Source organism: Diabrotica virgifera, chromosome 3, assembly GCF_917563875.1.
Source record: "Diabrotica virgifera virgifera chromosome 3, PGI_DIABVI_V3a".
Lineage (NCBI taxonomy): Eukaryota > Metazoa > Arthropoda > Insecta > Coleoptera > Chrysomelidae > Diabrotica > Diabrotica virgifera.
The window spans coordinates 95803430-95820550 of NC_065445.1; the positions used below are offsets into that span (position 1 = coordinate 95803430).

General features: G+C 31.4%; 1 protein-coding gene across 3 annotated transcripts in view; it reads left to right on the top strand.

Annotated features, from left to right (window-relative positions):
- Positions 1-17121, top strand: part of LOC126881944 (protein I'm not dead yet) — a 335541-nt gene that overhangs the window by 275688 nt on the left and 42732 nt on the right. For 2 of the 3 annotated variants that reach the window (XM_050646682.1, XM_050646681.1), the window contains one exon: positions 14747-14914. In XM_050646682.1, coding sequence (XP_050502639.1) covers positions 14767-14914 — 148 coding nt within the window. In that variant the 5' untranslated portion in view covers positions 14747-14766. Of the gene's footprint in view, positions 1-12063; positions 12179-14746; positions 14915-17121 lie in introns of those variants that run through there. The other variant, XM_050646683.1, reaches the window with a different exon arrangement.

Consider the following 17121-nt stretch of genomic DNA (forward strand, 5'->3'; position numbering starts at 1 on the left):
GCGGCTCTGTTTGCTTTATTCACCTGATCTTCCACTTCTGTTTCGAGCTTTCCGTAGCTGCATAGTGTGATGCCTAGATATTTAAACTCCATGACTTGTTCTATTATTTGACCCTCCAGCTCTAATTTACACCTTATTAGATCTGCTGTTATAACCAGGGCCGGCGATAACGGACCTGCAAGGGATGCACTGCAGGCGGGCGCCCCCGTTTGGGGGGCGCCAAAATGAGCTTTTTTTCTGCCGGTGCTATACAAAATACTAATTTAAAAGAAACCCAAGGACGCCTATGCTTCTTTTACAGGCGGGCGCCTTATACCCTAGCGCCAGTACTGGTTATAACCATGCATTTAGTCTTTTTTGGGGAAATTAACATGTTAAATTTTATAGCTGTTATATTAAATTCGTGCAGCATACGATTTAAATCGTCTTCACTTTGAGAGATTAGTATTGCGTCGTCTGCACAGCAGGTTATTTTAAGTTGTTTTTCTCCCATTTGGTATCCTTTTTTTGTTATTACTTTTTTTTATTATTTCGTCCATGATCAGGTTCAACAACAGAGGACTCAGGGAATCTCCCTGTCTTATTCCATTGCCAGCTTCAATTGGGTCAGTTAGTTCTTCATCTACTTTTACTTTTATTGTGTTGTTCTGGTAGATATTTTCGATCGTTTTAATTATTCCTAGAGGTACCTCTCTTGCGTACAATAAATGGATAACGTCCTTTAATATGACCCTGTCAAATGCCTTCTTAAGGTCCACGAAACATAAGTATGCCGGTTTGTTGTATTCTAACGATTTTTCTTGAATCTGCCTCATTATAAATATAGCGTCGGTGCATGATCTTCCCGACCTAAAACCTTGTTGTTCTTCTGCTAATGTTATAATTTTATTTAGTTTGTTTGTTATCACTTTGTTCGTTAATTTTAGTGTTGTGTTTGATAAATTAATTCCTCTGTAATTCTCCGGGTCCGATTTTTCTCCCTTTTTGAAGAGAGGTATTAGGATGCTTGATATCCATTCTTGTGATATTCTGTTTTGTTCTATTATTTTTTGGATTAGTTTTAATAATTGTTTGGTCAGTACTTCTCCTCCATACTTTAGGAGTTCATTCGATATTCTGTTCTCTCCTGGTGATTTTCTATTTTTTAATTTCCTTAATGCTTCCGTTACCTCTGCTTCTTCAATATTTGTTTCTTCGTTTGTTGTCACTTCAGGTGTTGGTGATTCGTTATCGTTATCTTTAGCAAACAGATATCGAAAATAGTCTGCCCAAGTTTCCTTCTGAACGTGTTTCGTTTTTATTAGTTCGTTCATCTCTTTTGTGTTCGGTAGAAGTCGTGATCCATCTGTTCTGAGAAACTCTCCCAGTGTTCCCTTTTTTTTTTGTCTGACTAGAGTTTTTGTTTCGTTTTTAATTATTTTATAGTGGTTGTATGCCTGTTGTGTTTGTTGTGTTCTGTATTGTAAAAAGGCTTTCTTCTTTACTTCACATTTTATCTTCACTTCCTCTCGAAACCATGGGATTTTCTTTTTTGATATATTGGTATTCGTTACTTTCCTCTCTCCAAGTGATTCTGTTGCTGGGTTAATTATGTTACTTTTGAGTTTTTCCCAGCTTTCCTCGATGTTATCGTTTTCTAGTATTTCATTATCAGCAATCTTCTCTGATATTCTTTTTCTATAAAAGTACTCCGTGGATTTCGTACTTAGTCCTTCGACTTTGATTTTTTTTGTGTTGGTACCACTCTCTTAGGTTTGAAACATTTCATGGTGATTCTAATTTTACATAATACTAGGCTGTGGTCACTACCTACATCTGCTGAGTTGACTACCTGCATCTTACGTCAATTATTTTTGATGGATGGTATATCTCTGTTAGTTACAACATAATCTATCATAGATCTTTGTCCACGGGTATTATTGAACGTATATTTGTGCTGGTCTTTGTGGTCAAAAAAGGTGTTGTTTATTTGAAGTTCGTCTGATTGAAAGTAGTATAGATTATTGAATAAATTAATATCCTTGGGATCTTGGTATATGTGTTTCAATGCTTGTTGTGAGTTTACCATGTTGAAATCTGTCAAACGCTTGTTGGAAATCTTTATAGCAAATGAATACATTTTTATTATATTCACTGGATTATCCTGCATTGCACGTATAAATAAATATTGAAGAAATATACAATGCAGTTGAAATTATTCTGAAAACTCTTTTTTATATATATATGATGAAAACTATGACAGCTACCACCAAATATAATAAGAATTAAATGTTTTTATATAATACATATTTTATACTTAATTCAGTGATTATTATTCTTTATGTAGCGCCAGATCAACGACAATGTCTTTGAAACATCAGGACAAGGTTGAGGATGGCTTTTTTATATTGCCATTGACATCTACTTTTCGCTTAATTTCATTTTTAATTGGAAGTATATTCAAGGTGTATTAACGTTGTATGGTTCATTCACACAAGGTTTTCGTTTCTTCATTTTCCGCATTAGAATACCAATACAAAAATCATTAAACTGTGTCAAAAAACTATTAATATCAATAATTATTTTTAAGAAGTGGTATTAGGCTATTTGAACAGTAAAATATTAATAATAATAGGACATTTGAATGTATAAAAATGGTAAGAAGGTATGTCATTATCATGTTTGTACCTAATTACAAGTAAGGTAAGGTAAGGGAAAATGCATGTATAGGTTATTGATTATGTATTTTAGAAAAGAACTACAACGTTAACGGGGTTTTATTGTTTCATATAGTCAATGGACCTCTAAATATGAAACACCCGTGGAGTGCTACCATTTAAAGGGGTGCTATTTTGAGAAAGGGGTGAATAAGTCACTAGGCACAGGGCAAATTAGGGTGAGTTCTATGCACTTTAGGTACAGACACGTTTACAGGAAAATTGTTCCAGATTAAATTTACTATCGAAACATCACATTTTAAAGTCAAAATTATTTTTTTTTACAAAAATATATTCAAAAGAAAAGCAAGAAAAAAACACCAAAGGTAGCAATTTTGTTTTTTGCCCCATAATTTTTTCCACGAGGATATAGGTATAGTCATTGCTTCACAGAAAAAGACGTTTTATTTTTAAATTATTTAAATTTTTTAAATTATTTATATTTTTCATCCTTCATCTTTAAATCGACGTTTGGTAGAAGTCTCTGTTATTTAAAGTTTCCAAAATATGATTTTTCAAAATTCGCCACTCACAACGATTTTGGCCCATTTTTCTTGTTACTTCTCAAAAATTGTTCTGTACCTTTTTTCGACGTAGCTTTAGGCATATGCAATGTTACATTTATTAAGAAGAAAAGTCAATTACCTTTAAAATGGTCTACTGCAGAAGGATGCACGGTTATTTTTAAGCAAGGTATGGTTGCTCAAAGTTTTATACTTTTAAAGATTTTTGATATATTTTACGATTATTTTGAAATTTCTTATTATAACTTTTTTTATTGTATATGCATTGTACAATAAAAAAGAAAGCTTATTTTCTTTACTTTAAAATGGTATATTGTAAAAAGTTCTAGGACTATTTTTAAACAAGATATGCTTTTTCAAATATGTGACATATACACATGCAATAGCTCCCACTAAGTTTCAACCATATGGAAAACTTTTTATTATTAACTTTATAAAAAATAATTATACTTTATAAAATGCTCTGTAGAGTCTAAAACCTAAGATCCAATCGTCAGATAGCAAATTTTATCAATAGTATACGAGGCATGTTGAAAAGTATGAATTTCGCTCAAGAGTAAAGTACCTTTATATTTCACAATATCGAAAAGTGTTATTGAGGAAAGTTATTTGGGATTAAAAATTATGTTACAATATGCAATTAAATTCTTCTAATTAAAAAAAAAATTAAAAAAAATAAATTTTTTTCTCAAATTACGAATACCCTTGTTAGGTACGAATATCCTACGGATATCTTGTTTAAAAATAGTCCTAGAATTTTTTGCAATACACCATTTTAAAGTAAATCAAATAAGCCTTTTTTATTCCACAATGTACCTACTAGAAAAAAGTAATAATGAGAAATTTAAAAAATCATTAAGGGGGGGGGGTATGGTTTGAAATATTTATTTTTTTTATTATTTCAAATAAAAGTGCATATTTCAAGAATACTCTCTGAAAATTTCAAAATAATCCGAGTAAAATTACCAGAGATACAGCGTGAAAATCTCTACCTTCGATTCGCTTTGCCGCGACTTCGCGCCAGCACGCTTGAGCGTAGTGAGAAACGTTAAACAACTCTTCGCCTTCTCTTTTGTAGATTACTCCTCTATTCAAAAAACATTCCAATGTGCATCACTTTACGATTTGGCAGACAAATAAGAAGATGCAGTTGTCAAAACTTTAAACGCATTTTTCTCAAAACTGCTTTTTCAAATGCGGTGGACATTGTAACTGAAAAACTACTCTGCCGATCTACCTGATATTTTGCATATTTTCTTGAGACATTTCATGAGGTAACTGCGTCGAGATATTTTTCTTTTTTTGCTTATTTTTTGTTCAACAATAATAAATCTGTTGATTTTCACAAAATTTTTACCAAAAATTTCATTTTTTTTGATTTCTGAGTGATACGAAAAATTCAAAAATCATTAAAAATAAAAAATTCGACGTTGTGACCTCGTAAAACTCATAAGCTAATTAAATCTTTTTGAATTTTTTGTTTCGTATGATCTAGTGACGAGTTCTGATGTCCACCGCAAAATCCATTTTTTTGTGAGCTGTCTGTCAAAATTTGTCACCAATGGCTTACTTTTCAATATTTTGGATTGAATTTTTTTCTAAATACATATTCTTTGAATTGTACTTAATATGTTTATTTAATTTAAAAATAAAATAATTGTACCATAGCTTCGAAAAAAATTCACAAAAATGTGCTTGGTATGTTGATTTCAAACCATACCCTCCCCCTCCCCCCTTAAAAATATCAAAAATCATAAAAAGTATAAAACCTTGAAACAGCGTAAGTTGCTTAAAAAGGCCCCTATAACTTATACAATAGACAATTTTAAAGGTAATTGACTTCTTTTTCTACTAAATGTACCATTGGATATACCTAGAAATGCGTTGAAAAAATTTACAGAACAATGTTTGCGAAAAAATGGGGAAAATGGCCCAAAAATGCTGTGAGCGGCAAACTTTGAAAAATCCTATTTCGGAAACTGTAAATCCTAGAGACTTTTACCTAACTTCATTTTAAAGAGGAAGGACGGAAGTTATTTTTCTCTGAAGAAATGCCTATACATATATCCCTGTGGAAAAAAATTATGGGGCAAAAAACAAAATTGCTATCTTTCGTGTTTATTTCTTGCTTTTCTTTTGAATATACTTCTGTGAAAAAAAATATTTTTTACTTTAAAATGTGATATTTTGATAGTAAATTTACCCTGGAACAATTTTTATGTAGACTTGCTTGTACTAAAAGTACATAGAACTCACCCTAATTCACCCTCTACCTAGGGACTAATTCATCCCTTTCTCAAAAATGCACCCGTTTAAATGGTAGCACTCCCTGATTTTTGCAAATTTAGAGGTCCATTGACCATATGAGACAATAAAATCCCGTTTACGTTGTAGTTCCTTTTAGCTCTCTTATTTTGAACATAATCAATAGCCTAGTAGGTCCAAATCTAGTAGTGCTGAATGGTCAAATTTTTGAACGGGATAAAAAATTAGAATATGAGCAACGAGATAAAATTTGCATTGAAAAGGCCAAAGCAGTGTTGGTCCGAATGAAAAAAGTGTTATGTGGATGACGTATTAATAGTCTAGTAAAATAAAATTACACTGCATATAAATCAAAATGTAAATTCGCACAGGTTGAAATAAATTTTATGTCAAAGCTTAGGTGGGTACGAAAGATATTTTCAAGAAAGTATCCAAGTCATACAAGGGGATCATTGTTTAAATAATTAAAAAGGGGTCATTTTTGCGAAAAAATTACTTTTTTAACTGCTGAGGTCATTCAATTACTAATGAAGGACTATAAGATTGTTTTCTGCCAAGTTGAAGGGTAAATATTTCACAGAAGACTTACTAAATTAAATTTGACCCCCTATTTATTTTAATAATTATACATAAAACTTTAAAAACAAATTTGCAAAAAATTATTTTTAGCGTTTTAAATAAGCACTATAAAATATCTTATTTTACAGAAAAAGTTGCGCTATGTTATCAGTATTAATAAAAAAAATTGGTCCAAAAATATTTAATATTTTTTGAGATATTGAATTTGTTTATTAAATGTTACTCTATTTTCAATTGCAAAAACGCGGTTGTTTCCAAAGAAATATTCACCTGCATTAAATGTTATTATTTTTATTCTTATGTATATTTTCGATAAATGTATTGATAAATTCAAATTTCAATTAAACTTCCCCCTAAAATGGCATTTGAAAATTATTTAAATTTGTTTATAATTTATTTTCTTAATAACGTCGCGGGGATTAAACATTTTGAAATGTCGTTTCGATAATTGGATTCCTGGGAATTTTTCACTAGTTAACAATTTTTTTTGTGTTTTTTTCCTCTTCTTTTTTTTTTCTTGGAGTTATATTACTGCGGGCCCTTTTAGGGTTAAGTTTCATTAAGAATATCGAATCTCTAAGTTGTAGATTCGAGACCTAAAAATATTAAGATTGGTCTAAAATCACTTAAATAAAATGTGGCTACTTACTGAGTTACAGGGTGTTTTATTTAAAAATTTAAAAATTATTTTTACTAAGTACTTTCAAACTATTTGACGTATCCTTATCATACTTGGCAGAAAGTGTGGGTACTATACAGTCTAGTAAACTGTGATAAATAAAAGTTTTTAGCTACTACCAGAGGCGTACTACAGGGGATAGTTAATGGTTGACCGTTCCCAAATTCTACGCCACTGAGGAAATTATTATTTTGGCGAAATTTTTCGATTCTCCAATACTTTCTATGTAAATAATATACTCCTTACTGGTAACGATTAAGTCATTAGTTTTCGAGATATTGGACGTTAAAAATAAAACGGCATAGTTATTTTGATTCATTCATTCATTCATTTTAAACTTCCAATATCTCTCAAACTGATGACTTTATAGATATCAATAAAGTTATTTACATACAAAGTATTGGAGAATCGAAAATTTCGCTAAAATAGTAATTCACTCAGTGGCGTAGAATTTGGGAATGGTCAATCATTCACTATCCCCTGTCGTACGTCTCTGTCACTAGCTAGAAACGTTTATTAATCACAATTTAGTAGGATGTATAATAGCCACACTTTCTTCTAAGTATGATAAGGATACGTCAAATAGTTTTAAAGTACTTGGTAACAATAGTTTTTAAATTTTTAAATAAAACACTCTGTAACTCAGTAAGTAGCCATATTTTATTTAAGAGATTTTAGTTAAATCTTAATATTTTTAGGTCTAGAATCTACAACTCAGAGATTCGACATTCTTAATAAAATTTAACCCTAAAAGGGCCCGTAGTAATATAACCTATAAGAAAAAAAAAAGAAGAAGAAAAAACGACAAAAAAATTTTGTTAATTAGTAAAAAATTCCCAGGAACCCAATGACCGAAACGGTATTTCAAAATACTTAATCCCCGCGACGACATTAAAAAAAACCAATTAAAAACAAATTTGAATAATTTTTAAATGCCATTTTAGAGGGGAGTTTAATTGAAAGTTGAATTTATCAATACATTTATAGAAAATATACATAAAAAGAAAAATAATGAGATCTTAAGCAGGTGAATATTTCTTTGCCAACAACCGCGTTTTTGCAATTGAAAATATAGTATCATTTAATAAACAAATTCAATATCTCAAAATATATTAAATATTTTTCGACCAATTTTTTTTGCTTAATACTGGTAACATAGCGCAACTTAGTCTGTAAAATAAGATATTTTATAGTGCGTATTTAAAACGCTAAAAATTATTTTGTGCAAATTTGTTTTTAAAGTTTTATATACAATTATTTAAATAAATAGGGGGTCAAATTTAATTTAGTAAGTCTTGTGTGAAAGATTTACCCTTCAACTTTGCAGAAAAAATCCCATAGACCTTCATTAATAAGTGAATTACCTCAGCAGTTAAAAAAGTTTTTTTTTTGCAAAAATGACCCCATTTTATCTATTTAAACAATGATCCCCTTGTATGATTTGCATACTTTCTTGAAAATATTTTTTTTACCCACCTAAACTTTGATATAAAATTTGTTTTAACCTCTACGAATTTACATTTGGACTTTTTTTATTTTATTTGGCTATAATAATATCCTAAAAATAACGCTCGTCAAACGTTACATCTTCTCGACATTATTGTACGAAGTTAAAAGCTGGACGTCAGCAAGAAACTTTTACGAAATGTAGGTGTATCGAAGGCTGCTATGCATAAGCTGGGTTTATAGAGGGACAAATGAAGACGTAATTAAAACGTCTAAACTGCAGTATTCATCGTCACTCTTCAGAGCTACGGTGAATAGAATTATGATAACCTTATGGAGAAATGCAATTAAGGAAGTCGACCCTGCATAGGGATAAAGGCAAAGAGAATTATAATGATTTTTTAAGTTCAAAAGTAGTCCAAGTTTCAGAAGTAGTAAAGAATAGAGACCATTGTTATGTTATAAGGAACCAATGTAGTTACTGGTAAAATAGTCGATATCATTAGTTTAAAAGCTTTATTTTTACAATTATTTCAGAATCTGACAATAGGAGACTATATCATCGAAAGCGTAATTTTTTTACATATCTAGGTTCACTAGTTACGCAAATAACAATGTCAGCGAAGAAGTTAAGAGAAGAATACATATTGCCAATAAAACATATAATGGACTAATTAAACATCTAAGATCTAACAACATCACGAGAAAAACCAAATGCAAAATATACAAAACCCTGATAAAACCGGTCCTTATATATGGATCAGAGACACGGACACTGTCGAAAAGCGATGAGAACTTATTAGGTACGTTTGAACGAAAAATCCTTAGACACATATTATAAGGGGGTGAAAGAAAATGACGTATGGCGCAGAAGATAATTTTGAACTATACGCAGCATACAACGAACCCGACGTCATAACATCCATAAAGATCGGACGTCTGCGCTGGATGGGCCATGTTGAAAGGATGTTGAGGACCGAAAAACCAAAACATATAATGAGGCAAACACCAGTAGGGAGAAGGGCAAAGGGAAGACCCAAACTTAGATACATGGAACAAGTGGAACAAGATCTGAAAACCCTTGAGATTACCCACTGGAAGAACAAAGCAAGGAACAGAACAGAATGGCGAAAAATCCTAGAACAAGCCAGGACCCAAAAAGGGTTGTCGAGCTACTGATGATGATGATGATTACCATCATTTAGTTTATAAATATGTCCACTATTGAACTCTTATTTTTGTTATTTTAACTTCCATTTAAGGGGTATTATACTTTGCATATAAGCTCATTGAGACATTATTTTGACTGGAAAAAAAGGAAAATAAAAATGTCTGCAGTGCCAAAAATAAAATATAAATCAAATTGTTTGAAATGTTGCAAATAAATATTTGATAAAATGAAAAGAATATAAAAAATATTTGTTAATATTGTAAACATTTACAAAAATAATTCGCTTTTCAAGAAACTAAATTATTTTACAAAGATTTATGGCTTCTTTTATAATTTTTTTGAAAAATTTATTATCCGTTATAAATCGTTAAATACTTTTATTTCAGATTTTATACAAAGCAGGAGAAAAAAATTTAACATAACGCAACATTTTTGGATTGGTTCTAATATAAATCTAAAGCTCAAGGCTCTAAAGGACATAATTTAACACATATTCAGGAAAAGTCGACTAGGTCCAAAATATTTAATTTTGATAAAATCGTCAAAAAAATTTTATTGTTTGATCATTTTTTTTTCAAAAGCCGCCAGTTCTACACGATTATAATTCAGCCAATTGGCTTATTGTATAAATCCAGCATAATATGCTATAAAACACCCGATGAACTTTTATTTGGCCCTGTTTTACTCAAGTCTCTGCTATCAAAATCAAAAAGTAAATACTGAGAATGCTGTCCGACTGTGTTGGAGGTTTGCCTGTAGGGACCTGACTGGGCTAATTTGGACCTATTTGGAACACATATAGAACCTGCAACCGTAGTCGCTTCTCTGCTCGTTTACTCCACATTCTTTTAATGCATTTATAAAATGCACTCATTCCTATATCTTCCTCTGGGCCATCTCATTTTGTCTCATTATTTCCACAAATTGGAACGAAATGCTGCCAGGCACGAGAGTATGCCCAAACCGTGCCAAGGCTATAATTTCCAGAGTTTGTCAGCTCTCTGGGAAATCACTTAGGCAACATTTTCCCCATGTGTTATATATCTCCTGAACATAAAATTGTTACACCTCCGGATTGGAGAGCTTAGAAGTCTCATAACGAGTCAGAACAGTCTCAGACGTGTATGTGTATATGTATTTTGTATATTTATGCGTAGTTATGTGTTTTCTTATGTGTGAGTTTGTGTTATGTTCCATCAACAAATCTACAGTTACTGACATAGCTACAGTTCATATGTCATGTTTTTAGTTAATCCACGTATTTCTATTTATTTATACCTTATTTACACCTCTCCCAAGTCCTATATATCCACAAGACCTTTTTTTTTTTTGAAACATTGAAACCTACCGTGTCGAGGATAAAAATTTACCTACCCAGTCTATTCTGCGTTGAGTTGAAGCTAACTCAGACCTGTTTAAAATTCTACATAATTATGCTTCTAAAATGCTTTTTTCTATGTATACATAAATTCATGTTAGATGTATTAACATTGCTTTTTATGTGCCTGCTAGTAATAAGCAATTTATTGTGAGTTGGGCAGGTTTTGCATTGATTTTGTGTCTATGTAGAATTTGCATATAAAATTCGTATAAGACGATATAGTCAATCAATTCCAGCAAACTTTTGTATTCTGATTATTGTGTCGTGTTTGATCCTACTAATAATTGACTAAATAAAAAAGTTCCAAAAGCCTTTTCTTATCAGGTTTTTTTTTATTTCGGCTTTATTAAAAAAGAGCTATCTATTTGTTGTTTTTATGACTGTTTTATGTATGATGACCGATAATATTACCCGTATGCACGCCAATGGTGAATACAAAAATTCTTAATTGTATGTCAAAAAATGTGCAATAACTACGTATTAAAACCCACCAAATGTGATTTGCATATTTCAACTGATTTTAAAGCAATAAATAAATCGTCAGTTTGTAAAAAAAATTGAACATCCCTTATCTCGGAAACGAAGAGTTTGCGGACATATGATTATAAAGCAAATTCTCATTATTTTGTCATGTTAAATTACCCCTTAAAATTTGTCGCACTTATTTCGAAACACTCTGTACTGATGACGAACATGGCCAGTTGTTAAAGTACCTAACTTTTTTATTATCCAACATAAGCGAATGAATCGAAAGACTAAATGTTAAGAAAACCTGAGGCTATAGTTGGGTTTTAATTTAAGTATTTTATAAATGTTAGAATAGTCCACAGGGTGTTCCGAACTTTGAGAAAAAAACACAGTATGATTCATACACCTGGTATACAATGACAGTTTAACTGTCTAGCAATAATATTATCACAAAGATATTGTCAATGAATAAGGCTATAACGTGGTAAAAAAAAATCACTTAAATCGGACAACAGGTTTAGGAGATTTACAACATCAATTATGACCAAATTTTTAGTGGATCGATTGTTTTGCACCGCAGTGTAGATCAATTCAAGGAAGCAACTATATCTACAATTCAGTCGTTATATTTATCTACAACATTTTAATGTATCTGTCTAGTATTCTTTATTTTATTGTATGTATAACTGTCACAGCAGTAAATAATAATAAGATTAAGTATTTTTTTACTTATTTGACTCCCTCGTGCATCCGACTACTATAAAAACTGCAATCCTGCTTTTGGCTCCCTCGATAAATATTTATTTTGTTACGTAGTCAGCTACTACAAATCTCGTGCATACTTTCAAAAAATCGTACGATATTATCTTATTAGGCCATCGAGTTAATTTTTTCTATGTCTACTTGACAGTACTTTCCTAACACTATTAATGATCTGCAATCAACCTAATCAACTTTAAAATTTAGTTGGTAAGTAAATGCGATAATAATATTTTTCGGGAATCCTATGTTTGTGTCAACAATTTTACACTTTAATTTTGCTTGGTATCTTCTTTCTCACTTTGATTTTTTGGGTTTTATATGTTTTATCTTTGTATTTATTACGCTCAACCGGCCTTGTAGGCCTAGGGCTAAAACGTTTATATTTCTGATTACATTTTTTAAACGCTTTTCTTTAGTTCAATCGTTTGTGTCAAATCTTTAGACGTTAATTTGACTGCCTTTTCTTCAATGCAAATTAAAAATTTGCACACATATGCATTCGCAGGAACAATACACGAATACTCAATAAAAAAATTTTTTGTTTATTAATTGTTTAAATAAAAAACGATTTTAACGGAAAATGCTTAAATTCTCTTGTTTTTGACAATGAAGAAACTTGAAACTTTTACAGATTGTAGCTAATTATATAAACTATACGTAATTTCACTTTTCACCTTCAATGCAAATGAATGAAAATTTGCAGACATATGCATTCGCGGGAACAATACACGAATAGTCAATAAACATTTATTTTTATGTTTATTAATTGTTAAAATAAAATAACACGATTTTAATGAGAAATGCTTAAATTCTCTTGTTTTTTACAATGAACAAACTTGAAACTTTTACAGATTGTAGCTAATTACATATATGAACTATACATAATTTTACTTTTTACTTTCATTGTTTACGTTATGCTTCATAAATAAACAATAAAGTTTCAATTTTTTTGCGGATTCCGACTACTTTTCATGTTTGTACATCATGTTTTATACATATATTTTAGAAACATGACGATATATTTTAATGTTTGAAAAGTGTAAGACTAAAAAGTAAAAAATAAAAAAATATGAAAAAAACATGTTTAAGAAACGCTTTTCTTTAGTTACGGGTGACTAAAATTAAAAATATTATAAAAAAGTCAACTAAAAAGCAAAAAATAAAAAAAATCAAACTAAAAGGATTATTCGAAAAAAACTGTTAGACAGATTGAATATACAAAAATCTCACACATTTGTTAAAAAATTGAAAAAATTTAACACATTCGTTAAATGTGTTAAATAGAAGTGATTTCTATACATTCATATGTTTTTTTGCCGTTCAGAATTCTTTCCCCTGTTCTCTCTTTTCCGGCTTACCCTATTGTTACTCTCAAGTAGCTAAGGGTGGATAGCGTTTTAAATTTACAGTTCTGTGTTATAAGATATTTTAGAGTTGTTGTGTTGTCTTTCCCTATCGTCATGTATTTTTTTGCGCTGGTTTATCTCTGTCCCTATTCTCTTCGCTTCCTTATATAATTTTCCAACTGCTTTTATAAGTGCCATCTTCGTCTTCGTTATGATGACTAGATCATATGCATATATGCTACTAGTTAAAGTTGATCTGTAATAATGTTTTTGTTTGCAAAGTTTGTTCTCCTTATTATTACTTCCAATATCAGGTTAAATAGTGTCGGTGAAATAGTCACCTTGTTTCACGCCTTTGTTTACAATGCTCTCCTTAGAACTTGTTCCGTTGAAAGTGATCTTTGCTGTGGTGTTCTTTAGGCTCACTGTTAGCATATGTCTCAATTTTTATGAGATTTCAAGAATATTAGGTCATGTCTCTCTTGTATTCTCTCGATTTTTCAATTATTTGCTCGAGTTTATGTATACAGTGCTAGTCAAAAGTCCGTACCCCCCTCGTATCTTTTGAACGGTTATACCTATAATAGTGAAATTTGGGGAAAGAAAATAAACGGACGTAAGCTTCTTAACTAGTCATGACAGGTGACGTAATAGTGACAGATGACGTTACAGAGCCACTGTGACCGATAATTTTAAATGGGACCTTATGGCAAGTGATACCTCGTTTGAAAGGTATTCAAAATACCTATTCAGTCATACTAATTTTGTTTGAGTTAAAGCTAATTTTGATGAACAAATGAAATAAATATAAGATTGTAGTTTCGCATTTAATTAATAAAAATTCAAAATTCCGCCTATGATTACTTGTCAAACAGGTTGACGTTGACGTAAAAACTACTAGAGAATTAAAAAACGTCAACTTTTTTGCCAAAAAATTCATAGGCGGACATTTGAATTTTTATTAATTAAATTCGAAACTACAATATTATATTTATTTAATTTATTCACCAAAATCAAAATCAACCTAAACTCAAAAAAATTAGTATGACTGAATAGGTATTCTAAACACCTTTCAAACGAGGTATCACTTACCATAAGGTCCTATTTAAAATTATCGGTCACAGTGGCTCTGTAACGTCATCTGTCACTATTACGTCACCTGTCATAACTAGTTAAGAAGCTTACGTCCGTTTATTTCCTTCCTCCAAATTTCACTATTATAGGTATAACCGTTCAAAAGATACGAGGGGGGGTACTGACTTTTGACTAGCACTGTAGTTCAGCGTTTTTTTGGTTTTTCAGCGCATACCGAAATTATTTAATTTTCAAGTTAATATATTTTTTTAGTCGTTTTTCTATTATTTTTTCTTGATATGATTTTGTTTTACTTTATGTTAGCTGAATTTAATACCAATTTAATTTTTTTCAGTGGAAATATTCGACAGTTTGATGACAAAGGCGGCCATGCTGCTGCAAGCCGTCAAAATCTACTGGAAAACCCTATTTGTTCTAATTTACCCATTAGTATTATTACCAGTTTTTTTGACGAACAATACATCAGCCTTCAGATGTCTTTACGTGGTGCTTCTCATGGCAGGTAAGAACATTTCTAAATATCTTAGATACTTATAAATGTCCTGTGAAAGATCAAAAAACTTATATAAAGCAAAAGAACTGACAAGAACAAAAGATACCAACAGAAATCGAAAAAAATATTGTTGGCGAGATCGTTAACCTTATGCATGACAATACTCGTCCACATGTAGCACGTATTGTGTCAAAATGGTTGACTATTGATGGTATTGATGTATTTTCATGGCCAGCAAAATCTCCAAACTTTAATCCTATTAAAATTGATGACACAAACTTCGAAAAGAAATATGGATAACATTCACATTGAGTTTTCCGAAAGGTTCTTATAACAGAATGGGAAAATTTACCTCAAATGAACATTAACAATATTATTTTGAATACGAACGATAGATGAAGAGCTATAATAAACTAACATTATACATTCAATTGGAAAAGACTGCAAGACTTGTACACACTTCTGAATAGGTCAAAACGGCAAACAGGTGTATGTTTTCAAAAAACTTTTGATAGTGTGTAAAAAATATATTTTATATCAGCTAAGTACTTTCAGCACATAACGTGCCATCATCAGAGCTTCGTCCTCTTAAAATACCTTCATAGAAGAGCAATTGCTTAACAACACAACAAAAAAACATGAATACTGGGCAAAAGCCACAGATATAGGGTAATAACCCTTTACAGTGAATAGAATCAAATCTAAATTCTTTTATTAATTTATCAAGGCAACATGGCTGAGTCAGACCATTTTGAGCCCACGTGAACAGCAGATCAGCTTCCTCAGTCTTCCTCAGCTGATCTGCTGTTCACGTGGGCTCAAAATGGTCTGTCTCAGCCATGTTGCCTTGATAAATTAATAAAAGAATTTAGATGTGATTCTATTCACTGGAAAGGGTTATTACCCTATATCTGTGGCTTTTGCCCAGTATTCATGTTTTTTTGTTGTGTTGTTAAGCAATTGCTCTTCTATGAAGGTATTTTAAGAGGACGAAGCTCTGATGATGGCACGTTATGTGCTGAAAGTACTTAGCTGATATAAAATATATTTTTTACACACTATCAAAAGTTTTTTGAAAACATACACCTGTTTGCCGTTTTGATAATACATTCATACATTATATTAAAAAAATTTTTTTAATTCGAAAACTTTTAAGACATTGTAAACGCTATAGAGGGATATCGGTCACAAGTTATCGGTCACGGCTATGTGGTCGAATACTACGGGATATGATAGAGGGAGATTATCAAACATCTGAAGATAAAGAGCAAGGAGGATTTAGAGCAGCTCGCTCAGGTCACAGGCTGGGATTGGATATTAACCTTTCCAAAACCAAAATCATGGTATTCCACAAGAACCCCCATGAACAAATTACACCCAACATACAAATAAATGGTATCACCCTTCAAACTTCCCAATGCTGCATATACCTCGCCAGAGAGCTAAATAGTCAGCTAGACACTTAAAATAAATTAGAAAGCCCATTGAAATAGCAAGGTCTGGTTTCATAAACATGCCTAAAATGCTCGGTAACTCTAAGCTGTCAGTCACAATCAGATTGAGAACACTGAAGTGTTACGTGTGGTCTCGATTACTATATGGCTGTGAGACCTGTTCATTAAAACAGTATGACGTCAACAAACTGAATTCATTCGAAATGTGGATGTACCGCCGAATACTAAGAATAAGTTGGACCAGCAGAACTTCGAATGAAGAAGTACTGGAAATAATGAACACTCGTATTCATCTGGTCAATACAATCAAAATTAGGAAGACGTCATATCTAGGACACATAATGCGTCATAGGGAATTTGAGCAGCACCAGGTAATATTAGAAGGCAAAATCGAAGGTAAAAGCGGTATAAGAAGAAAGAAAAAATCCTGGATCCGAAAAATCAGAGATTGAACCCACACAACAGGGAATAGCTTAATTCATCAAGCCCAGAACATAGAGAAATTTGCCATATTGATCGCCAAACTCAATAGAGAACGCACTTAGGAGGAGGAGGAGGCTCATGTAGGTACAGATAACATCTTCTGTCAAAAAAATTATAGAGAAAAAAATTGTAATAAATAGGGAGATACGTATGACTTTTCTAGATCTTGAGAACGCATATGACACACTCCCCTAAATAAACTATGGGAAGTCCTGGGTACATCAAAAATACATGAAACATTAATTAGTGCTCTCAAAATTCGGAAACCTCTTAACTGAA